We start from the raw sequence: 26,992 nt of genomic DNA, 5'->3' as shown, positions 1-26,992 counted from the left end.
CCACTTCCACCCTTTCGAACTGTCTTACCAGTCATTTATCTGTGTGACACTGCTATACTCCAAATAGGCACTGTACAATTCTTTTTGTATTTTATAGATTTTAATCTATTTAGATGAAACCAATAGGTTTGGGTGATGCCTGCTGTTCTCTCTACTGAAGAAAATGAAACTTTTGCTCCGATTCAATGGGGCAGAATGCTATCCATCTCCTTGCTCATTCCTGGAGCCACCCCATCTCCCTAGCTTGTTGCAACACCCCTGTTTTCACGTAACTCACAATGCAAAAGCAAATACGGCAACAGATAGCTAAGCAGAGAAGCCTTATGTGGTCAAACTGACCAATGCAACCCTCACAATTCCTAAAAAGCTTTTTATGGGGTTCATTTGGGCCTGACCAACCTTCACACATTATTTTGGTTTAGCTGTGTAAACACCAAGTCATTTGCTCAAGTTTCTTCTTCTTCCACAACAGCATGATATACTGTTCTTTTTTCTCTTTTATTGCACTGAAACACATTTAAATATGTATTTATTTATGGTACATACTGTCTGCTAGAACCAGGGCTCTTTGATAATCCATGATCTGGCAGGCCTTTCCAGCATCCAATTTCTTTCTGATATGCCACATAAAGCCTTTTTTTCCATTCTGCTTGTGAGAAATGCATATTCAAGATTTCTCCTGCTAAGTAGGCACAGTGTGGAGGAGAAGGTAACCCTGACAGAGTTCAAAGTAAAGCTTACCAACATTTCTTGGCTGTCGCCAAGTCAAGCAGAGGGTGCAACAGGCAGATCCAGTAGCCAAGATCTGAAGATGCAATTTTATGATGGGCTTAAGCCATTATAAGCCATTGGTCCTGAAGGAGCCCTGCCCTTCCCTTCACCCTGCCCTGTGCCTGCACCCACACTCTGGCCAAAAACACCCTGATCAGCCCTGGGGCTGGCAGGAGGCTGTTTGGACTGTCCCCTTCTGTGGCAGCTCAGGCTTGGATTAAAAAAGCCTACTTCTCCTTGGGAAAGCCATTCCCCAGTACATTTTCAGCCTAACTTTGCAAATTCAACCAGCACTAGAACTGCACTAGCACTAGTCCCACCAAACCAGGAAAGGGTCACACACCTGAAAAATCTCCAGCAGAGTCCAAATCAAACCATTACCACCTGCTCCTCACCCCAGAAGCACTACTAAGCAGTTCAGCACACTGAAGGTCCACAGCCAGAGCCCATAAGTCTCATTTGCCTGACCAAGAGAAGGCTGCATGTAGGCCAACCACTACCACCCACGCGATGTAACCAGGTTCCTGCATGTCTGCAGCCCTCCTCACCAGTGCACGAGGAAAGCAAACCATCAGGAATAGTGTGGGTGAATAAAAATACGCTATACCATAAAGGAGGGACTGGTTTAAAACATAGGAGGTTTTTTAAAAAATGGAAAGAAAAAAAGAATCTTTGAGGAGAAAACTATCTGGCAGAAAATGTAACTGCTGTCTTCAGAAAAGTAAAATCATTATTGCAAGCAAACTGATTCATTAAATAACATGCAGGGGAGGGGTTATAATGTCCTCCTTGTCATTAAAACACTTTGAAACTATAGTTCTGTAAGATATACTAATGATATTCAGCTTTTATATTACACAGCAGAAGCTATGCCGAGTGGAATTTGGAGTGCTGTGTTACACAGGAGTTCAGGTTAGAAAAGCAGTTATCAGTTCACATTGACTATAAACATATTTAAAATGCACTGACCATACCATGCAGAAACCAGATGTAAAGGTGATTTCCCATCCACACCCTTCAGTACATTCCCCTTCCACCCAGCAACCTCCTTCTATGAGTGAGAATCCCAGTTTTGGCATACTTTTCTCAAAAATTAAAAGCCTGATTGCATGATGGAAGTCTAATCAATTATTTTTCCTCCCCATGTCCTCATCTGAATGCTACTAATAAAGAACAACACTATTGGAAATAAACTATCAGTTTATGCTTACAAGTTTGCCCAATAGTTCAAGGAGTTTTATTTCAGTGAAATTAAGTTCTGGTGCTTATTAAAAACAGCAAAATGCAGGCCTCAGAAACAGTGGAATTGGCAAAATCAAGTTTCCATGTGATTTATCAGCTTCACTGTCACAGTAACTAACTCAGTGCATTTTTTTTGCTTGGTTCTTTTTGTAAGCTGTCAGGAGAAGTCATTCTATCAAACAGAAATGTAACACTATTTTATGGCTTATCTCTTTTGCCCTGGGTTACATCAGTAAGTCATCTCCCTCTGTCAACTTGACAAGAGTCTTTTTGGTGTTGACCTTAAAAGGACACAGCTGTGACAACTTTGGGGTTTTTTTCTGTTAATAGTTCTCAACTGAATACTTGTTCTTGTTAGTCTGGGGTCCTCATCTGGCACTGTTTTACCCCACGAACAGATTGAGCACAAAGCTTTGGTCATCCACTCCGATAGTATCTTCCTGCCTTTATTACAAGAGGAACTGGAGAAGTCAGGGGTAGATTTTACTCCAGCAAAATCATTACTGATTACAAGAGTTCTTCTAGATTTGGTCTTACTTTCTTAATGCTCTGTAATTAATGAGTGTGTACATAGATCTTTTATTTCCACAGCCCTTTGCTCAAGATATTAAGAACTCCAATCCCTGGACTCAATCCCCCCCAGCATTTTCACATAAATAATTGTGTCTGACTATCTCCAGGTCCCAGAATTTGAAGATAGTATCAAACTGCTCGGGATTTCAGAATAAAGAAGGAATAATATACTATCAACTATATATCATCAACTTGTCTTACTATAGTACCCCAGCTAGGGGATATTTGGAAAATATAAAAACATTTAGGTTATCTGAAATCAGCACTTAGTATTTCTGCCACACATCATCTAATAAACACATTATTGATTTAATGAAATAATATGATTTTGTGCCAAATCTCTCATAAAGAGGTACAGGTACATGTCGTATTTCAAATTCCCTGCACTCTGTACACTGATGTTTATTTGCACAGATACAGGCTTTAATAAGTAATTTATGTATCACCAGTTTTAATCATGATTTAAATTGGCAGCCCAAAAACATCAATGCACACATACAATAGGTTAAAATTATTTATGTCTTCACTGTATTTCTGAAAAGTGACAACTCAGGAAATAATTCTTAAAAGACGTCAGCTGTAACTAAATGTTGTTTTATCAAAGGAAGAAGTCTTTCTTGGGTTAATGACTTGTATACATCGTATCTACAGGCACTTAATTAAGAAGCTACACAGCTCAATACCACCTTTTGTGCTTGCACATGTTTTTATGTTGATACATATTACAGATTTCATTTCATGCTTTATATTTATTAGATGATAAGGGGGGTTATGGTTTATAAAAGCTGGAATTATATTAAAAATCATTTAAAAACTCCTTAAAGTATTGTTCATCAGTTCAGTGATGCCTGAGATATGCAAGAAAGAAAAAAACAACAAAAAAAAAAAATTTACAAAACCTGTTTTGCATTTTAAACTAATTTAAACGAAGAACTACATGTGATTTGTTCACTGTACAATTGTTCATCCAATTGTGTTGGTTTATCACATTCTAGATGTAACAAATTTCATCATCTCACACTCTGTTTTCATCCACAGAATGGAAAATAAGGAAAAGGAAAATAACCTTTCTGCTCCTTTTGGGGTTTCTTGGGTTTGGGGTTGCTTTTTTCTTCCCAGTTTCTGGTAAGCTTAATTTTGAAAATGAGTGCCACTGAGCAGAATGCAAAATGGAGAAAACAGTGTCACTGCACCAGCAGAGGAAGCCTCTGGCAAAAGCAGTTTAATCACTTCCACAAACTGGTTCCAGGTGTTTAGCTAGCCATTTCCACCAGGACTGTGGTGTGACTTTACTTAAAACTTTGGCAGCAAATAGGTAAATAAACATAATCAAACAGTACAGCAAGCCGTGTAGACTTAGGCCTTAACACAGATAAAAATCTGAAAGTCTTATTTTTAAAAGGTAAATATTTAAGCTTTAAAAAAAAAAAAAAATAGTTTTTTCCTGTTTAAAAAAAAAAAAAATTTCTTTCTGAAGCATTATGTACCTTTATTATTCATATTAGACCAGTTAGAAGTCCGATGACTGTTTTAATATATACTGCAGTAGTTTCATGTAACATCTTTCAGGATAGAAAACATGCTTTAATATGCTACACATTAAAAATCAAACCACATACATGATGCTACCAGTTTCACTATGCTCCTGCAAGTATCTGCAACATCAGACTATTAGGCACGATGATCACAGAAGAGAAAAACCTAACTGGCAGAAGTCTCAATGGGCTTAAACCAGAACAAAAAAAGTGTACTTAATTTATGAGCTGAAAGTCTGTCTGCAGTTTGGCACATCCAGCACATCACACCATGTAATTTTATAAAAATCAAATAACTTTGCAAATCACTTCAAATATTTCCTTTCTCATTGGTTTTCATCATGTTTGAAAGGAGGGAGGAAAAATTACAGGATGAAATGAAAGGAAAATGTAATGATCTAGGACCATAACTCTCCTGAACGAATGTTCCTACATTTTTGGATTATGGACCACTGTCAAACTTCAGACGTAACAGGGAACCACTATGCAGCCTGCACATCAAACTTTTAATTAAAACCCCTAAATGGATGATATGATACTGCAGATCAGTATCATGCCATGATTATATGTGTCTGCAGACCATAATTTGGAAACAAATATATTAAAGGATTAATTTGCCAAAAGGGAATGCTAGTTTCTGGGCTTCTTGGAATAGCCATTCTATCTATTGAGACACAGTATCTCAGCATGCAAATACCTTAAGACCTCCAAATCTATGAGGTTTTAACAGTACAAGTGAAAAACACTAGTTTGAGACAGGGTTTTTTCATTAAATGTCATGAGACAATTCCAACATGACTGTATGAAAAAAAAAAAAACTACTACTTTATCCTGATATTTTCCTCTCAATTTAGATTGGATTATTGGATAGGATTCTGTTGGGGGGGAAGCTCATGGGGGTTTTTTTGTTGTTTTTTTTTTCCGCTAAGTAAAACTGACCAGACGCGGAACCTCTTTATAAAGTACCCATAAAGTGAGGTCAACAAAGTGATTTACAAAGGTGTCCTAGAAAGGACCAGCCTATGAACTGAAAAGCTCTACTTGCTTCAGTTCAGGCTTATCACTGCAGAATGTGGAGCAGAGTGTTGGGGTTTATATATAAACACACATATATATTATTTGTTAGCATCTGTGTTTACAATATAGAATACAAACAGGTTTCATATATATGTGCACATGAAGGCATTCAGAAGGCAAATTAAAAAAAAGGGGGGGGTGGGGAAGACTATTAATTTTAAGGGTTCTAAATTTGTTTAGGGAAACGGTGGGGGGGAGAGGGGGTGTTGTCCCAAGCTGGAGGGGACAGCCGCGGTTGCCGGTTTCTGCCCCGAGTGACAGAGAGGGGGAAGCGCCGTTAATCACCGCGTTCTGGGAAAAGGCAGAGAAAGAGGGAGCAACCGCTTTCCGCAACACTTCCTGCGATAAGGCAGCCAGCGCTGGCACACGGACACGGACACACACGCGCACACACACGAGGCTGCAAACGTGACCCATAGCCCTACACCCAAGCATCTCACACACACACACACACACACACACACACACACACACACACACACACACACACACACACACACAACAGGGGAGCCCGCTGTTCCATCCCTGCCTCCCCCCGCACCAGCGGCGGGCAGAGCCGGCGGCTCTCCGTGACGCTCATTCACGACACGGACCCAGAACGTCTAAGCTGAACAAAGGAATCTCGGCTGATACAGCCGGGTTTGGACTTCTTTCTACTTTTTTTTTTTAAACTCAAGGACGATCCCAGCAAAACTTCCTTCGCTCGGAGCCAACGCGGTACCCGCGGCCCTTTCCCAAGGCTCTAAGAAGTCTTTAAAGACTTGGAAAGAGTTGTAAATAAGATAGAGGAGAGAGAAGTACCGGCATTAAGGCCAACACGTCCCTATATCATCCGATAACTTCCCCTTACATGCACAATACAATACGAGTTTGCTGATCACAGCTTTTCCACTGTACCAGAGCCAAGTGCAGGCAATTACTTACACTTATGTAGACTTCTATAAGAGATAACAGTTATCTCTATTGAAAAGGCACAAGCTGGGGGGAGGGGAGGGGGCTCTCTTCTTTTTTTTTTTTTTTCCCTTTTTCGTTTTTTTCCTCCCTCCTAATTTGTCTGTCACTACTGACTGCTTACGAGCACAGACGGGTATCTGTGCAGGGCACGAACTCACCCGGCACTCCTCAAGAGCCCCAAAGCGCACCGCCGAGTGGGAGTCCTGTCCGGGCCTGGAACGGCGCTGCCGAACACCAACCAGCCCACCCCGCTTCTGCAAAGCGCACCGACTGCCAGAGCTGAGTCGTACCCCGCTCCCACCGGGCAGTCCCTGCGGTGCCCGGCCCCCCGCACCCCGGGGCGGGCGGAACTCGCCCGCGGACCCGCAACAGCCCCTTGGGCAACGGGGCCTCCCGCCGTGAAGGCCAGACCCAGACCCAGACCCAGACCACCACACCCGGGCACGTGAAGCCATCGCGGGCCCGGGCGCCTTCACCAGCCACGTCCCTGCGGCCAAGATAAAGACGAGCAATCTACGCACTTCTAATGCAAATGAGATGCAGCCCTCGGGCGCTTAGCAAATTGCCAGTGCATTGGGTATGCCCCTGCTCTTTTAGCTCTGTTTCCGCATGTGCTGAAAGTTGAGGAGTGCTGGTTGTGTCTTACTTCCCACCACTAAAGGACACGGCACAGACAGAGCAAGTAGGAAAATGATCTTTCAGTAGCAGCGCTTACAGACCAGATGGCCTGTGCCGGCATCTTTAGTTATACCCAGGGACATCTACCAGTGACATCCCACTGGTATTTCCTCTGAAATTGGTGTTGGAGCCAGCATCTCCAACAAAAGAAGGTACACTGCATCTATGGAGTCACCACCTCTGCATTCACTTTTTAAGCAAAACTGTCTGACCTTTACACATCTGAGAGAAAGGATTTCTGCAAGGAAGATGTACCTGTATTAATAAACCAGGGGCATTTTACAGGCTGCAGAAGCATTACATGAAAGAGGGCTTCCATTGCCTCAGTATGAACTCACAGGTGTTTAAAGCAGGTATTAAAAACATGATTCACCATAATAAAGACATCCCAAACAACTACTTAAAGTAATTCAAAATACAACATTTGGGGGTGGGGAGGTGACCATACACTGCATCTACTCCTCCCCTCCCGCCTTCTCCCCCCCCAAAAAAAAACTCAGAAACTCTAATAATAATAAATAAAGAATAATGATGTTGGCAGATATTTATACTTTATCCAGAAGTACAGCGGGGTTCTTAACAAGATTAGGTCTCGCTTTCAGTTTCACTCACCACTGAACTAGTCAGCTTTGAGGACTGCACTCAAGACGTGTGGAGTGTTACCTAGGAGTTACAGAAAGCGCATCGGCACATTCAAGAAAGACAGTATCATACTCTGTAAGGGAAAATTATGGATAAAACAGAAGATACAAGACTAAAACACTGCTCAACAAATCTTTTCTTCCCCAAATGCACAACATACATAGTAACAGGAACACCGAATACTTACTATACTAATGCAGAGGAATAAGTGAGTATCTGTTGCGTGACTTACAAAGCGAGAGGAAAAAGGAGCAATTTTTTCATGGAAGCTTCAGATCACACAGGTGGCATTTACCTCATTCACATCCTCCTCCTTTCACTGCACTTCAATGTGAAGAAGACAGCCTTAGCAATATTGATCTCAGAAATCCAAAACATTGCAGAGACCACACTGCAGCAACAGTTGAATCTGCTTCGCATGCACTGACGTACCTCCTCAATGTCTGAAAGAAATTCCAGTTCCAGTCAGCCCACAAGAGACATGTTGCCTGACTGTACCTTGATGGTATTGTTTATGAAGAAGATGATTTACACATTCGTAATGATTTAAGCAGCTACTTTGCATACATTACAGAGAGAACCTGAAACATGTGACCTGCTTCACAGGGCAGGATTATACCTCTGTTCTTGTTGTGTCATGTGCAACCACATTATTTAGTAGTTAAAGCCCAAGCGAGCACTCTAGTATTCCATTGCCCTTGCCGCACATGCAGTGCGAGAGTTTCGGCATGCTTCTGAAACCAAAGCTTAGCCTCCCAACTTCTAAAGATAGACAGTTAAATAAATGATATAATTGTCAAAGGGGCTCAGTCAAACCTACCACATGGTTCTGCCCACTCAGGATTATGATGTTTGCTGGTAGACTTTTTAGGGCAGGAAATCTTTCATGGTGTTAATAAATTTGTAACAATGATCATAGTCTTAGGGGCCACTCCAATACAAACTTTCATTAGCACATACACCACCTCTAACAAAGCACTGAGGACATGTGTGTGATCCTCATCAGTTAGAAATAAACAGTAAGAATTTTAAATCCTTTTTTTCCTGCATTGTTTAATTAAAAAAAAAAAACCAAAAACAAAGCTTTTCAGAAAATGCAAACTAATATCTAAAGTATGGCTGGGCTTACAGCCTGTCAGTGCTCCTCCATAAATTTAAGTTGTTTTTATTGATCCATACACTTCTAATGCATAAAGTTCATTACTGCTTTGATAATTACAAGATAATTAAATACAAGACAGAGCATGTATCATGCTGGGGAATCATTTAGTGAGTGAACTGTTGTGCTGAAAAGTGGAATTCTTTCAGTCACTCACAGCGTGGTGATACATCAGTAACAAACCAAACAGGAGCTATTTTGGGGATGATCCAATGGCTACCAGAGCCACAGAGGGCAGCAGTAAAACAGAAGGTTTGGAATTAAATTGAAGTCCTGCCCCACAGGCCTTCACACTTTGCAAACACATGAAACAAGAGCACGTTCACATGCAGGTTTACCTCAGCCCCAGAGCAAGTGCAGCACTTGACATATAATATGTAACAAAAAAAAGCCAATGTCTCACAAATGTCGAATTAAGAGAGGAAAACTGGTGGGTGGAGGGGGAGGTATCTTAGCAGCACCAGGAGTGAAGGCACCAAAGCTCTGTTCACAGCTTTGCTGCTGGCTCACTTTAACACTGCAGTTATTCAGATTCCCTGTGCCTTGGCTCACCCCTCAGTACAATGGGTATAATACTTCATCCTGTCCTTAAAAGGCAATTACTGCTTGTAAAATACTCTGGGAACCTTGATTAAAATGCACTGCAGCTTTGTGATAAGTATTGCCTCTGAAAGAGCGCGCGAGCTTGGATTTGACGGTAGGAAGTACTACCTGACAGCTGGAAAAGAAAACTAATCATTCTGAAGGAAAAGTATGTGCTTGACCTATGCACACCTGTAGGTGGATCCCTCCTGGAATATTTTCTTTTTTTCAGTTACTATGTGTACATTGCAAAGAGAGTAGCAGAGAGAATGGATAATTAAAAAGGTTTTGAAAAGCTCTGGTATTTTCACCAGAGGATCAGAGTGGGCCGTCTTCAAGAACTCTGATGCACAACTATATGTAATTAAAAAAAAATAATTATTTGTAATGCTCCTCAAACCCTGTTTTCATTAAGGAGGGGAGAAAAAAAAGATCACTTTAAATATGAATGCTTTATGAATAAAGAAATTCTTTTTAAATTGATGAGCATTCATTTTCCCATACAGTCGCATAAAGTCTGAGTAGTTCACCTAAAACATAATTATCAACGTTTTAAACCACATTTTCCCCTTGAAAATACATAAATAAATAAGCACGCCAAAATCTTTTTTGTTCATTAAGAGCCAGATCCAGCAGAAAACATCTGCAGACTTCTAGACCAAGCAAGCCCTGGAAGGCCATGGGTACTGGCTGCACCTTGTGCCAACCCCAAAAATTTGGCTGGTTCAGAAAGATTTAAACAAAACAAGAAAAGCCCTGCAGCTTTACATGTCTGGGAATTGTGGAACTGCATTAGGTTTATGAATAAAGAATAGGGGTGAGAAAAAAAACTCCTTTTAAAAAGGAGATCCCTGTCTCTCCCGTCCTCCGCCATTCCAGGTACCAGACAGTGGCTCCCCTTCCTCCACAGCGATACCATGGAGCTGTCATCAGCAGCTGCAGCCCAAACTGTAGGGTTCACCTGCACCCCCTGCCACAGAGGAGATAGGAGGTCCCAAATCCAGTGCTCACCGCCCCTTTGCACCAATGGGTGCCCAAGCATCCAGCTCCCAGCCACACTCCTAGACATGCAGTAGCTGTCACCATCCAACCCAAAGGAGTGTCCCTGGGATGGGAGCCAGCCCAAGTTGTTCAAAGGCCACTGCAGGGCTACCACGGAGGGGCAGACACTGCTTGGGGTGAAGAGACACCTCTGAGAAGGTGGCCTAGGGCACAGTGATCTCCCCTGAGCTAGCAGCCTCTCTTAGCTCCCTGGAAGGATCGAGCTCTACAAGCAGTCCAGGATTTCTACCACGGTCTGGAACAGACTCCAACATGCAGTGCGGGGAAAGAGCTTCGGCTACCACGGGCACCAAGCAGCACACATTTAGGTTTCAGGCTACCCTGAGTGTGTGCATGCAAGCAAACACAACGAAGTAACTAACAGTGTCGGAACGGCTGCCTGCTGAAACAAAACAAAAGTTCAGGAAGTCAGTTTAGGACCAGGGCCCTGTTACTGCAGCGGATAAAAATTCAAGAACCTGCTGCTACTGTATTTGCCATGGTTTTAGACTTCTGAGAGAAATAATGGCTTTTTCTTGCTATTTCTTCATTATATCCCTCTCTGGGAAAGCCAAGAAAACTACCACTGATTTAAGCCACACTTTTGTCTTCTGCCCCATTCTGAGGACCAGCCTACATTTCAGATCAACACCCAGCTCATCTCATGCGGCTGGCCCTGCATGGGGAAAAGGACCAGGCGGGTTTTGAAAAGATCTAGTAACAGTACGCCCATGTGTTCTGTATAAAGCTGTCCCAAAAGTTGGGTTTCACAGCGTTCATTTTATAGACACCTCCTCAAGAGGAACAGCAGCTGCAGTATGCTGCCTTGGTTAGCAAGATGTGATACACGCAGAGATATGTACTTAGGATAGCACAGAGGGACTTTGTGCAATGACCATATAACTGCAGACACTTTGCAGGTGTGTGTTTACAATACTATTTATATAGTGCCGAAAGTGGACTACATTAATACACAGTGTGTATGATTCACTGTCACTAGTCCTGCCTTCCAATACTGCGGACCCTAAGATAAATAACATCGCTACACCCACTCCCATACAATACACAGACTTGTTAGTTTACTTATATATACAAAGTTTCCAACTGAAATTAGAGATTTTTTTCATTATAAAAACTTCTTGAATTGAAACCTTTATGAGTTGAAATGAGCCAGCTGACCAAAAAAAAAGCAAACTGTGAAGCCAAGGGACTTGTATTTAAAATGCGTAAGCTGGCTATCTTAAATAAATAACATGAATCTGAACACACACTAAAATAAATCTTGTTTTTTAACAGTTCTAGATACAAACAATCATCACATTTATCATTACAGCTTTATATACCTGTTGAATTATTGCTTTCAAAGCCTCACAAAATGTACCAGTATGTTTGAACTAAAATGTGTGAAGGTGCTCTTGTGGGAAACATTGCATTCTATATTAATTTTTTATTTAAAAAAAAAAGAAAAAAGCTTACACAGCCTCAGAAAAAAAAAAAAGTGGCAAAAATCCCAACTTTGTCCATTCATGATTTGATTCTTTCTTTGCCGTAATAAAATTCTATGAAAATGTTGCCAGAAACAAAGTCAATCTCCGCAAGGACTTTGTCATCTTTCTTTAAAACCAGGGAGTAATGAGCCTGAAGATGTACAGTATGCTATAAAGATGAGATCCTTGTCATTTTTTGCCCATGTCTAGCATGTAATGAATAATAAAAAAAAGGAAAAAAAAAAACCTGAAACTCTAAATTCTGTCTGTGAAACAACCCACTAAGACACCAAGATGATGTCTTACAAATTGGAACAGCAGCAGTAGTAACATCTGTAAACTCAGAATTAAGGAGACAGCATTTCATTTTTTACACAATTTTTTTAAAAGTGTTTTAAAATGCCTCATCCTATTCTATAGAATGGGCACTAAAAGCCATAAATAACTGGATCGGTAAGTAAATTCACCATCTACTAGAAAAATGATTCCTGAGATAACTCAAGAAAGTAAAAGCTGAAGAGCTTGCTGCTAGTAGTTAATGGGATAACCCGACTCCAAAATCAGAACAAAATATTTTCCTTTCATTAAAAGAGGAAAAACAACAACAACAACAAAAAAAAACTTTAAAAGGTACACAATTAGTTAGCTTTGCAGTGATTAATTCAACAACTGCAAAGCCAAAAACAACTTTAGGCACTTAACCATGAAACTGTCAGTTCTTTTTGCTTGACGATAAAGCATCCAAGAAGTAAACATTAACTTCTGTTTTTTCTATGTACGTATTCCACCACGAGAAGATGATAACCAAAGAATTACCAGGCAAGCACAGCAGAGGCTTTTTAGACCTGACAGAGGTGAGATGTGCCTGGATTATGTTTCCCTCACTGCCAGCTTTAATAAGACAGTTCATACTGTTCCCTAAAACTTGACAGAAAGAACTGAAAATCAGACTGAAAATCTCTTTTTCAGGAAACAAAGAGCTCATCACAGTAAGAGAGCTTTGGGAATGAAGAGACCCCTATACTAACCACATCTTCTCCATATCAAGGCAAAAGCAGTCAGCAGCTCTTCCTCAGACCAACTCTCCTAAGGAAGCAAATGGAAGTTCTGCCCACATAAGGAATGCAAAAGCATATTCTTTATCATCCCTTTCAAATAAACTCCAAAACTGAGTAACTACTGAACAAAATGAAAAAGGGCAGGAAGCTAAAGAGCAAACTAAAAGAACAGATCAACATATTTCTCTGACCTGCAAGTATCTAATTCAAGCACATTCTTCTTTCAAACAAGATGCCTACGAGCGTTTTGATGGCTGCTCATAATCAGATGTGTCACTCACAAAATTACAGTGTTTGGGGAGGGTACTGGGCAACTGAAAATGGCTTTTGCTAGAAGTATGTCACAAGCACATCTTTTAGTCACCTCAGAATTGCACACAACTTCACTTCATTCCTTCGTGCTGGCTGCGTGTGGGTTGCTTCACAGAAATACAACTGCAGTAATCTGCTTGACAGTAAACAGTAATCAGTAAACACTATTTACTGAGCAGATACATGCCCCTGCTATTCCCTCAGCTTACCTATCCCCCATCTCTTGCCTTCCACTCTCAACCCTCTCGCTCTTGGAAATTTTAGAGGGGGGGGATAAATAAATACAGGTAGTGGAATAGTGAAATCCTGTAGCTGGCAAGGTTTTCCTCTCTGAATGGACAAATCCTTAACTCCACACAGCTCCAGACACTGAAGAATTAGATCCTAACCAGGGAAAACACAGGAAAATGGTAATAAGTATCGCATGGTAATCCACAGGAACTTTGGTCCCAATGTGATTTTCGTATAGTATCCTAAAATAAATGGCATTACAACATCCATAGTCTCAGCTCATATATCAGAGCGCGCTCTCCCTCTTGCCTTTCCTTCTTTCATGTAGTGCATTTTCTGAGAAAATGTACTTCTTTCCACAAAAGTAAAGTCAATGCAGTCCCATTCCTGACTGAAAGCAGCACAGTAGCTCAGTGAAAACTACCATGAACCAAACCACACTGCAGAGGACTGCAGCTGAGGAGTGCGGGTTTATGGCAGCAGTACTCTGGTAAGGTTTCACCAGAAATTCCTTCTGACAAGACAAAGGAAGTCACAGTTTGCTGGAGATAAAAAATAAACAAATTGTATTCATATGCAGTAAGAGCACTTCATGTCATAGCGGATTTTCAGTTCTCTTTCATTCAGGCTTGTGTCTTTTGGGCAATAAATTCTGAAAACCCAGGAAGGTAAAGCTTGCTTAACCATGAGTCTCCTTTCACCCAGTAAAATAAATTCCACAGCTGCTGTTTCTTTCTCCTATGACTATTTTTTAAGCTCCCTCCCACTGATAACTCGCCACTGTCACACTCCACCATTGAAATAAAAACCTTCAAAGATGCCAGCTTTTCAGATTCTTAATTTTATCCCATTCAGGTAAAGCATTTTGCACCTGCATTGGCAGAGCTACCAGGTCATCTTTGTTAATAAAGTTTCTCACATTCACAAATAAATATTGAAGCAACTGAAGAAGATATAAAAAGGAAAAAAAAAAAAAAAAGGTAGACAAACCCATTTTATATGTTCCTTAGATAATGCAGTACCATAGCAAATCTCTAAGGAAAGTTAAGCTGAAACTGCCATGAACACCATATAAATTTGCACCACTGGGATATTTAAGGTCCAATAAATCTTACTTTCCAATGGTTTTAAAACTCCAGAAAACAGGTTTTCAGCTCTAGACTCCATATGTTGTAACAAAACTGTCTACCTAAAAGCTATCAACTCAGACCTGCCACCTGTGAGAAATACTTTCAGAACATACCCATGTTTGCTGAACTACCAAATTATGAAAACCTTCATTAAGAAAAAACAAACCACAAACACACATATATGCATACATAAAAACCAACCAAACAACTTACTCTTTTTCTCTTTGGATGATAATGCTCAAGAAAGTCAGTTAAAAATGCCCCTATTTCCAATTCAAATTCTTATTAATTTATTTGAACTATCTCATGTTGCAGTCAACAACATGAAACCAACAACTAATTGCAAAAAAAAAAAAAAATGAAATGGAAAGCAATAAAATCCATCATGGTTCAGACACGATATACTGAACAACAGCAGAAGAGCCAAGAGTTAACGTCAACCTAAGAAATCACACCACTGTGCGATTTATCTGGTACTGTTAAAAAGACTAAAAATTGCTAAAAAATATCAGATGGTACAGAAAAGCATTTTATTTACTGTGCTGCAACTTTCTGCAGCTTGGTTATATCAAAAGCACATTCTGTGGACAATGAAAGTCACTGCTTTCCTTGACCTGTCAAAACCATCCTGATGCCCATGGCATGGCACGCAATTTTATGAAGGCATTTACAGCCTGTTTACATGGATATACCTGTAGTACTGGGGCTTCAGTTGCTGCATGGCTACTTCTAGGAGCCTTTCAGAGCATAGTTGGTGGGGAACAAGAAGCAAACGTGGCCGTGAAGCCAGTGGGTAGAAGCAGGGCTCATAAGCAGGTGCACCTCCTAAACCTGCTTTATATTTTCATTCCCCTTTGGGAAGCCGACTGATTTCAAACCAAAAGAATCACTTTTAAAGGTGACAGACCAAACCATGGTCCCGTCAAAGGGCAGCTATGCACTGTGGCCTGACTATCCCAAGCGGGGCAGCAAAAACGCAAGATGGAGCTTTATGAAATGTTGCTGTGTCCTGTGTCCAGTGTAACTGCTTTAAAGCAGCAAACTGTTGTAAGTGTAGCAAGTAAGTGTAACTGTAGTAAGTGCGACTGTATTAAGTGTAACATGTAAATACCACAGTTCTCAGTAAGCTGCAATGTTAGGAGGAAGTTTCCTGATGAGGATCAGATTTTACTCCAGATGAAGTTAGCACAAGTTTTGTCCCTTACTGGTACATGGGGTGATCAGAGCCATAATCAGAGGGCTTTAATCAATCTTTGGTCATACCTACACTTCTGTTGCCAGGCAAAGCAGGTAAGAATAACTCTCACAAAAATTCATCTAAAAATCAAACCAGCCCAAACATTAAAAGAATTTTCTAAAAGAATATAAAAACAAAAATCAAGTTATGCTAAACTTTGTTTTCTCACTTGCAAACTTCATATTGTAAACAACTGAAGGGCACGGATGCAAAACGGATTCTTGCCTAGATTCGTAAGCTTTTCCAGGGGTTGTAATATCCTGCATATGATGACATCATGAAACTAACAAGTAAAAGTTGGGTTTCAATTTGTTCTACTTTTCCCTCATTAGTCTCTGTGTCAGAAATAGAATAAGAACCCTCATTAAGTCACATTAAATTCTTTAAACTCATTAAGGGCTCAGAGAAAGAACAATACAAACACTGGTGTTTTCGTAAAATATTATGCAACACAGATGGACTTCAATTTCCATGTATTTTTAGAATGTATGTATGTGCATATAGCAGCCAAAGAGAGACCGATATGTGTGAGGGAGAAACGTAGAGGCAGAGTAACAGAGACAAGGCAGAGCATACCTTACATATGACAGAATGATACCTAGATAAAAGTGGATTATGCATGATCACTTCTGACCCAATATAGATGAAGCGCTTAATGCTTTGTATCCTGAACTGTGTCAGAGTTGGAGTCAGAGCCATACCCCACATTTCTTTTCAATTAATGATTCCTCAGAACTTTTTCCAAGGAGAAGAAAACCTTGAGGGCCGCAGAGCCAGCAGCAATCAAGTGGCAATCAGACTTTCTGACCATGGACTACCTTGATTGCTGCTGCTGTAGCCTAACATACCACCTGATTGCAGCTGAAGATACAGCTACTAGTCATGCTTATGGACTTACATGTAAGATACAGGTGTGTGCAAGATTTCAACAGTACTGGAGCGTACCTCTGGGTGTGCAAAGGGTGGGTATTTGTTAGAAGATTTATTGTAGCTGAATTACTCAGATATATGTGGTTGATAACTTTTGATCCTACCCCCATAAGACTGGAAATATGAGCTCAATGCCACAAAATTATTTACATTCCTATAGTATGTTCAAACAACTATTACAGGATTAATTTAATCCATTATTACTTTTTTGTAATAGATAGACATAACGTGCAAATACGAATTTAGTTCTAAAGAAAACTCCAGATCTGAAGAACATGGAAGGAGACTAATTAGGTGGCATAAATTTCAGATGTCTCTAGCTAGGCACAGAAAGAAAACTGTATATAGAGTAGATGGGAGACACAAGTTACTGTTCCTTTCCTTCTTACCACTGTAACAGCCGAAATGAGATGTGGGATTTTCACTGACAGCCTCCAGACCTGAGCATCCAGACCTGGGTGCCAGGGCAGGGCAGGCAAGCAGCCTCCGCTCTGAAGCTCTCCCATTTCTCTATCAGAGTCAGATACTGTTTCCCTGAAAGGCACATGGTAAGGCTAATCTATTTTCACAAGCTTTTGCCTCAGGTATGTGGGGCAAGGTTTACTTTATTAATTGTTTCTGTGTGCGTGCATGTCCATATCTATGCGTGCAGGAGGAGAAAGCTTGGCAATGATCAGCATGTACTGCAAATTTGGTTTATAATCTGTAACTGCAGCTGGCGAAAGTCTGATGAGTATATTTAATACAACTAAAAATGAGAACACTAAATAAAAAAGCAAACTATGTACAGATTAGGAAGCTGAAATCGGAGGTATCTTGCTTTCATTAATTGAACTCATGAAGCAATGTTTCATCTACATACCAAGTTCTAGATAATGTTGCATATAACTCACCGCATTTGCTTGAAAAGCGGCATGTGAGAAAGTTAAAAAGAATCATACCCCAAAGAAAATAGCTTTATCCTAACTCATTTAACTTCCATTAAACATTAAACCACATCTGCACATAGGAATTTTGGGCGATACTTAACTTCAGCATCCACTTCAAACTTTTTTCTAGATCAGTTGAGAATTTGTTTCTTAAAATAAGCCCAGTGAAGTCACTGGGAGATCCAAAAACAGTCTGAAAGTATCTGTCTAGGCAGAGTTGGCTATGTTCTTTTTAATTAATTACTAGCAGAAATTCCCCACACACACTTCTTTTTTTTTTTTGTGAACCACCAAGCTGTATGTTTAATTTTTTAAGTTTCAGCATGTATTTTAGACTTCCAGACTTTGCAAAGCAGGTCAGGAATACCCAGAGGATACACATTTGAAGGCTACAGATAGCAGAACACACCATTTACGGCTTTGTATATACACATACATACACATGCTATATAATATAGGTAGAGAGATTCAATGATTTAAACACATTACATCTATACTGTATTTCAAGAACATTCAGATATTTACACTGTTAGATCACCACTCATTTTAGACCTACACTAGTGCCAGCTGCCAAAAAAGGTACACAAATCAAAATATGTTACCTTTGTTCAAACAATACTGCTGTTCATTATATAATAGAAACTGTCATGCTTAATCTTCCAGGAACCAAAAAACTGGTACATTCTTGGATCAGAGGTGCCTTGAAATGGTTTGAGGCAAAACTGAAGCATATTGTTTAAGTAAATCTTGCTGAGAAACATAAGTGCATTGATGATTTTTAACATCATCTTTTACAGACTTTTTTTTTTCCCAGATACATTAATAAACTAAAAACGCTGGCATATTTTCAAAATGCAGAGAGATGAACACATTGGTGGTTTTTCTATAACATTTTTATAATATCAAATTATACATTCCCTCCTGCATTGGCAGCCTCGCTAAATGTAATGGGGGATCTGAAAAGGATACTTGAGAACAAACCCCACGGTGAAGTAAAATGTACCTATGAAAATTACATGTTGACTTTGAGAATACCCCAAAACTAAACTTTTCCTTGGGAGTTCTCAGTATTATCCAGTACCCCGACGGTTACTGCAGGCACTAAGCTACAGGCTGCAATGTTAATTTTCCATAAGAGATGAAAAAATTGCCAAAAGCAGCATATAAAAATATGTCTACAGCATTGTATAGAGAAATACAGAGAAATGGCAGAAATGCCTTACATTCTTTAGAGTTGGAACTTTTCAAACTTATATTTTAATCTGAGAAAGTGCTAAATAGAAATAAGTGCACTTTACTTATTGAGGAAAATCTGGTTTGCAGCATTATGATTCCTGAACTTCTTCAGATTTTTAAGACTACAAAGCAAGTGTTTTACAATTTCATCTTTAAGAGCACAGATTATACAATATTCATCAGGCAGACACAATCTTACTTACAGACAGACACAGTCACACATAATTCTGCAGAGGCCAATCCTGCAGCCTTTACTGAATTCAAAAGTCCCCCTGACGTCAATGAGTATTTTTCAAGAAGGAGAATTGCAGGATCAGGCCCAAAAAGTGCTTATGAAGATGAGATGTTACTTCAACAGATTGAATGCTAGATTAAATACAAAGATTGAGGGAAGACAAGTCTGGGGTTTAAACCCTAGGGAGGATTGACATTTAAAGTGTTGCCACTGAATTATAGCTCTCCACATTGGGTGGGGTAACCTCCTACTGGGTGGAGTGTCTCCCCTAAAGGAAGGGAAAACTGGCACAAGCCAACTTGGTCTTTGAACGATTTCCCTACTTGCCAACTTATGAAGTCGTCCTGACGTCAACTTCGTCAAGAAAGTCTATTGCCCAACTCTGTCTTTTACCGTAGGAAGTTTGCTTGTGTTCAAAACCCCACCAGACGTAGAAAAGAAATCAGGAAAAGAAGCCAGAAAAAAAGATAATTAGAAAATAAAAGAAAAGAGAGCAGACTGGATTTTCTTAAGTACAGTTAATTTTAAAAAATCCTTCTGTTGGGTTTTCTCGTTTCTAATATCAGCTTAATACAAACAGATACAGATCGCAAAAGACTATTACTAAACATAGTTTAAAATCTGGTTTAGCTTTAAAATATGAGGTGGAGAGAGTGCACAGAAAGTGGCCGTTCGGCAAGATAGGATCTCTCATGTCTTCTGCAATGGGCAGTGAGTATCCTCCCAATCAGCATCACTAACAGGTGTAAAACGCTCTCATACTGGGAAAATGATACTCACTGAACTGCCACCAAAGGTATTTTTAATATATTACTCCCCTCTGAATCAAAATAAGTAATTTCTCCAAAGGGAAGCTTCAGGTGCTGGGGGGGGAGGGGGGGGGGGGCACAGGCAGACGACACCAAACAAAAAAAAAAAAAAACAACCAAGAAAAAGGATAAAACATCTCAAAACACCCACGGGAAAAGGAGAAAAAAAAATTAGAAAACACTTTAAGTTACCGTAACCTGAAATGCACCACCATCACAAAGAGCAATTGGAGAAATCCAGCAGAGCTCAGCAGGAAAGATTTTTTAATAACAGATTGAAAAACAAGAATAAAAATAACTGCATCAACAGGGCCTTTCTTCCTCAGGCCACAAGCCCATTTTTACTTGAAATTTAAAAAAATGGCAGTTTGGCCACTAAAACCAATCCAGAACATTATTAAAAGTTAAAAGCTACCAATTACTTCTGTCTGTTCTTTTAAAGCAAAGTTTGGCATTACGTCAGTTGGTTTAAAGAAAACAAGAAAGAGAGAGAGAGAAAGAAGGAGAGAAAGTTTCCTGCTTGTATAAATTAAACCACCAGGGAAGGTGTCTAGCCACTTGTAAAGCATTTATTACAGGTTTTTAAAGGGCTAGTAACATTTTAAAAATTAAATATTTTTAAATACATTTAAGGGAAAAAAAAAAAAAGTCCATCTGAGCCTGGAAAGAAAGCAGACTTACAAGAAATTAGACATGCATTAACTGCAGCTAAGAAAGTAAAAATTACTGTTAGGACTAAACCTTGCAATCCAAAATAATGAATTTTCAAGGCAGAAATAATCCTACTGTAGCTGCTGCACTCGCACATATCCCCCAAGAGCATGTAAAAGTTCCACCGAACTTTACAGGATGGAACCAACTGGGTTCTGTAGGAACGTCCTACGGAAGTGCCACTCATAACAGCTATGCAATTAAATGAAAAATTTTCTCTCTATGGCTTTTCCAAATCCACATATAGGGACCCACAGCAGGAGTAAGATTCCTTAGTTAATGCAGCAGGACAATAATAAAAAAATCACTGACAGAAAGATTAGCAATTTCTATTAAAATTTAGATGTATTTTTCACTAGTGGTGTTATTAAATTTTAAAGAACCACTTTAAAGGTACTAGAAAATAAGAAACAGATAGCAGAGAACATGAATAAAACATAGTTGACTATTAAATAAAGTTTCTTACATGCAGCTACGCCAGTTCACTTAAATCACAGTCTTCTAAACCCCATGACACCAAATCAGACTCCTCTGACTCTGGTCGACACATCAAGTGGAATGGTGTTTGGTTGTGCAATGCTTTTGGGGTGTGACAAAATGTCCACTGGGGACTTAAATCGAGACCATAGTAGTTATTCTTCCATTGCTCAAGTGTTTCATTTGAGCTTTGGTCTGCATGACAAGAAGTCAGAATAATACACCAGCACTTCTCTCCCCTCCGTGCTCCTCTGCCCCAGCAGCGTTTCTTATGTTCTGGGCACGTATACAACTGGCTAAAGAGCTTCGTTCTGGAAGGCCCTTTATTGATTAGGTGCAAAACAACATCAAGAAGTGAATAATGAGCATAATCTAAAAAATGTAGTTGCATGTCTTGCCCTTGTAAACATTTACCATTTAATGGTGTAATTGTACTTTAATCCTTCACATCATCTGATATAACTCATTACGTGTTTTTCTTTTAATTAGCAAACACAATCCAAAAAAAAGCAAAGCCCGGAAAGTTTGTACATACCATAAAAACTGAAGTGAAAATAGTCTTAAAGTAATCACATATTCTCTCTTTGGATGCAGGCTTATCTTTTTAAAGTCAAAAAGAGAACTTCATTGGCACAGGGTAGAAAAAAAGAACTCCATAATTCATGACAGTACCAAGAAAAAAAGTTCTTCTCCAGGAGGACTGGAAAGGGCACTTTTATTTATCTTCTGGACAGACAAAAATAGTAGAACCTAGACCAGATATGCTGTAATTAATGCATCCAAAGGTCAACAGGCAATGGTATTTATACAATAGATGGCTGCAGACTACACTGGTTATAGTATTAATCACCAGTATTTGAAAATAGCATTGTTCTCTTACTAGGTAAGAACTTCAGAAAGTTTCAGAAACTGAAAAGAAACTTTTTCTTTTCTTCTCATACCTGCCTGCTGTTCTTTTTAACCAATCACTTTTTAACTCACGAGGTGTAATATTTGGGACAAAAATGCACAAGTTTATAGTCACCCAGGACTGCCAAAACCAGACCCAGACTACCTCACTAGTTGTTTTGAGGAAACTAAATTAAGCAAGGGCAAACACCAACTGGAAAGTTGTCAGTTCACTGAATGAATGGCTTCATTTTACACACCAGTTAGAATATCTTGATCAGAATATATTTCTGTTCAAGGCCAATACTTTTACTACCAGGTGGCAGTTTGTTTTAACTGAAACTGTATTAAAAATGTAATTTATTTCCACTTTACTTGCACCTAACAAAAAGGGCTGTCAGATTCCCAGCCTGTCTTGTTCAAAAATATTTAACCATAAATTTTCTCACAATGTTATATTTGGTGTTACCCACAAACCTTTATTAAAGTTATACTGCCAGTGTGGCTGCAGTCAAGATCTGAGAATGCTTCTATTAAGATTATTACATTAAAATATTGTTGAGAGTTTGCTAGAGACATAAATATTCATATACATATGCCCCCACCCCCTAAACTTGGAAGGAAAGTTCCACATAAAAAGAAAAATTTAAATACATACCCAAAGTTGCCGGTTTGTAATTAAAATTTGGGGTTTTTTCCTAAACATCTTTGCTAATTTTTTAACTCTTTCACACTGTAATGTAAAATAGGTTTGTTTCAAAGCAACTACCTGATAAAGTACTAAAAGAGGTAATTCACATGAACAGAAAGTAATTAGTCATTGTTTGCACAATGCTTTGAAAACATAAAACCCTATGTGTCAACTAGCATTCAAATATAATATGATTGAAATACACAGATTTAACAAGCAACCACTGCATCTCACACTCAGGTCCACAAACAGGAATTAGTGCTATGCTGCTGTTAATGCACAATCACGATACATGAATAGTAATATTCTTCACACGCAGCAGAGTATGCATGGTAACAGTGCGTACTATGAAAGTTTACTACGAACGATGGACAACACATGATAGAAAAATAATCCTACTAGGGATTCACCCAATAATGCTGAATTTACTCAATCGCCAATGAAAACAAAGCTACCCATACAGCTACTGTATAAATTATGCTGAAAATGCATTAAAAAGAGGGTAACCTGGCTGCATTGTGTTTGATACCCAAAGAAGTCTCAGATCTCTGAAGTTGTCATTTACATTTCTTCCCTTTATTAACATCACTGTGAAATAAAGAAAAAATAAAGCCATACTTTCACAGGCAGAGATTGCCCGGTCTTATTTAGAGTCTGTTTTAGAGGATCACAGGCAAAACATGTAAACTTAAAAGCTGATGCAACTTTGCCCTTTACTTGCTTTGTTGTGACTACGTATATGCAAAGTTCCAAACAGAGAGAAGTTATTACATATAGCCCCGAAAAAGAAAAGAAAGTGCGATAACCAGACAGAACAGGGTGGATTATGAACTGACTACTCTTCTCATATCTGATCTCTCTTGTTTTAAAAAGGTGAAGCAGACTTCTGTTGTCACAAACAGCCTGAGGATTAACTTGTACATAGGCACTGATGCACTACTGAACTCCAACATTATTGATTCTATGTGGCAAACGTCAAGCAGGTATGTATTTTTCAGGAGGGAAAAGGAAAAAGACTTCTTCACCCCAACACCCCCACCACCACCCCCCCACAGAGAAAGGTGCCATTTGTTTGTTTTGACCACGATATTAACAAACTTTCATTCAGTGGTTAAAATAGAAAGAGGGGAGAAAAAAAAAAATCTTTCTAAGTGTTGATATCATTTCCAGGCAGTCTTGTCAGCATCACAATTTACAGGAAATAGCTGATGCTCTCAAACAAACCCTGTATTTACTCATAGACCCAGAGTACTTAAAAACAAAAAAAAAAAAAAAAACAAAAAAAAAAAAACACCTCTTTTGGAGGGCTTTTTTAAAATGTCACTCTGGTGGAATATCTGAGAGCTGTCTAACTCCACACGCATACTGCAAACATGAGGCAAACACAAACTGCACTTCAGAAGACTACTGTAACTTTTATTCTTTTTGTCCACATCAGGAACTGGCTCTTACCACTACTTTCCTTTGCTGCCCTCACATTTCTAACTCAGGCAATCTTCTCTAAATGTTCAACTTTTCCTAAAACCAACAGGAAAGTAACATGATGCCACCAACATCCATAGGTTTCAGTGGTGTGGTTGAATAAGAATGCCTGAATGGCAAAGAAGTTTGGTGGTTCCTTGGGAGACTTAATGAATTCTATCAAAGCAAACCTGACGCTGTCACATTATGGTTTGTTTCAATCAACATTCAAACTGCGCACCGCGCTGTAGAAGCAGCGGAGGCAGCACGGTCTGCATAGCACCTCGCAGTCTTTTCTCCCTAAGAAATCTGTTCCCCTCAGAGGGGACCTGTCCCCCGTGTGCTGAGGTGCCCCGGCCAGGCAAGGTACTCGCAGTGGCCGAGGCCGCAGCGATGGAGGGGGGCCGGCTCTGCACTCCAGCTCATCACTCATGCGACAGCTCAGCCGGCGCGCTTGAGAAGTTTGCCATTTGCAGACAGAAAACACAAACCGACTGTGAAAAAAAAAAAAAAAAAAAAAGAGTAAAATATAAAGAAGGCTAGCGGGCCCCAGCAGAAACCGCGTAGGAGTGCCGGGATGTCTGAGCGCCTTGATTTGCACCAGGGAGGCAGATAAACAAAGCCCCCGAAATGTCGACACCCCACCCCCCCCCTCCCTCCCCGGGAGCCGGCTGTATCCCAGGGCAGCGCGGCGGCGGGCGATACCTCGGCACTGACCCCGGCCCGGCCGCCGCGCTGCCCCTCCAGCCCGGCCTCGCCCCCATTCATTCCTTCTCTCTGGACAGCAAACACGCGGGGAGCAGCCTCCGAGGGCGAGGGACGGGGCAGGGAGGGAGACGCTCCACCAACTTGTGTTGGGCAGGAGAGAGCCGAGCGGGGGGACGCCGCGCTGGGAGCGGAGCTTCGCCTTTAAGAGGGAAAAGTTTTACGTTTCTCCGCGCTCTGATTTCAAAAAAAAAAAAAAAAAAAGCAAAACACAACACACAAAAAAGTCACCACCACCATGTCGCCTTTTCCCCCGGTGTTGTGACCGGGAGGGACCCCGAGCCCCCCTCTCGGCGCAGCACAGCTCCGCACCCGGCCTCTCCCGGTGTGTTCCCGGGCAAGGAGAAGGAAAAAGGGTAAAAAAAAAAAAAAAAAAAAAAAAAGAAAAAAGAATAAAAGAAAAAAGAAAAAAGAGAAGGGAAAAAAAAAGTTTTTCCCAAACTTACTACTCTTCATGATGGTGTCTCTGTGCCCCGCTTGTCATGATCCCCATTAAAACTTCCAGCAGCGGCAGGAGCGGCAGGACTGTGCGACTGCAGCTCATCGGATGCAAACCCTCTTTGCTCGTCTTCTACTTCCACCCCCCGCGTCTCCCTTCCCCTCCCCCCGGAGCGCCCCGGTGGCGGGGAATCGGCGGCCGCGGAGATAAGGCGCGGAGCGGCGCGGAGGGGAGGGCACAGCCGAGCCCAGCAGAGCCGCACCAGCCCGCGGCCACCGCTCCCCTCCCCGCCTCCGGGCCAGGGGGCTGCTCCCCCTGCCCGCCACCGCCGCCGCTGAACTTGACCCTCCCGACTCCAGCGGGGCTATCTCCGTTTTGAAGTCGCCACTTTTCAGCCATCACATATGGCTTTGACCCACCGGCGGGGGGAACTGGGGGCGCGGGGGGGTGGAGGTGGATGCACCAAAAAAGCCTGTGAAACACGAGCAGCCCCGCTCCCTGTGAGCATGGCCCCCGCTTTTGTTGTTTGTTGATTATTGGGGGGGGTATATTTTGAGGGAGGGGGGTGTATCTTGGGGGGGGTCACCCGCGCTGCACACACACACCCCCCCCTTTCCATTCGGGCACCGCGCCGCTGCCCCCACACACACCCAGCGCGGCGCCCCCCCCTTGCCGCTGCCGCGCCGCCCCCTCCCGGCCCGCCGTCCGCGGCGCCCTCCCCGCCGCCGGGCCGCCCCCACCCGCGCCCCCCCGCGCCTTACCTGTTGATTAACCGTCAGCAACAGCCCCGGCAGCCTGGAAGATGGTGGGGCCGCGGAGCGAGCCATGAACCGTCTCCTGCTGCCGGCAGAGTTGGCCGCGGATTATGTGGCGGTGGCCGGGGAGAGGAGGGAGCGAGGGGGGGGACGGGCGGGGGGCCGCGGCGCCGCTGCCTCCCCCCTCGGCCCCGCTCGGCGGGGAGGGGGCGACGGGCCCGCCGTCCGCCGGCGGGCGGTGCGGTGCGGAGGCGGGGGCGGGGGCGCGGCGGGCAGGGGGCGCGGGCCGGGGCACGGCACGGCGGCCCCGCCGGCGGCGAGGCGGCGGCCTGGGAGCGCGGGGCGGCCGGCGCGTTATCAGGACTGTTATCGCTTGTCAGGACCTCCGTCTGCCCGCATTACGTCAGTTTCAAGACACCAACACTATTAATATCAAAGGAGCCTTCGCGGAGGAAAGCGCCACCCCAGACGGAGCGCCCTTAAAGAGACAGTGCAGGCGGCCCCGCCGTGCGGCCCGCGCCGCCCCCCGCCGCACGCCTCCGCCCGCCGCGGCGCGACGCGACGCGACGCGGCCTCCGCCGCCGGGACACGGGCACGGACACGGGCACAAGAACGGGCACGAGCGGAGGCCGCGGAGAGGACGCGTCCCCCCTTGGCCGCGGGGACTTGGGCTGAGTTGGCGCAGGAATGGCCCGCAGGCCACGGCCGGAGGCTGCCCGGCCTTGTGCTGTCACTGCCGCCGGCCGCTGACCCGCGGGATTGGGAAAATAGGGGGGAAAAACAGGCGCGACCCACGTGCGGCAATAGCTGATCCCCTCGGGAGAGCCGCTCTGTGCACAGGGAATGGGGGTTTAGTGTCCTCACACTCCTCTTTTCCTCCCCAGCCTCCGTTTCTGTGCGGGTGTTGAGGAGGACGGACAAGCATCTTCCAGGTTTGGGGATGAGTAACTCCCCGTT

General features: G+C 42.0%; 1 protein-coding gene across 5 annotated transcripts in view; it reads right to left on the bottom strand.

The window, feature by feature from the left end:
* Positions 1 to 26,181, bottom strand: part of TRPS1 (transcriptional repressor GATA binding 1) — a 214,776-nt gene extending 188,595 nt beyond the window's left edge. For 2 of the 5 annotated variants that reach the window (XM_057415221.1, XM_057415226.1), the window contains exon 1: positions 25,288 to 25,556. Coding sequence is in view for 1 of the 5 variants with exons in the window: in XM_057415226.1 (XP_057271209.1) it covers positions 25,288 to 25,297 (10 nt within the window). In the remaining 4 variants the exon portion in view is untranslated. Of the gene's footprint in view, positions 1 to 25,287; positions 25,557 to 26,041 lie in introns of those variants that run through there. The other 3 variants (XM_057415227.1, XM_057415223.1, XM_057415228.1) reach the window with 3 other exon arrangements.
* Positions 26,182 to 26,992: the final 811 nt, after the last annotated feature.

This window comes from Pezoporus wallicus, unplaced genomic scaffold (assembly GCF_028554395.1).
Source record: "Pezoporus wallicus isolate ANWC-B61680 ecotype Strahan unplaced genomic scaffold, APGP_CSIRO_Pwel_v1 contig_3812, whole genome shotgun sequence".
Taxonomy (NCBI): Eukaryota; Metazoa; Chordata; class Aves; order Psittaciformes; family Psittacidae; genus Pezoporus; species Pezoporus wallicus.
The sequence above is the reverse complement of the archived record's forward strand: the minus strand, read 5'-3'. Positions and strand labels throughout refer to the sequence as shown.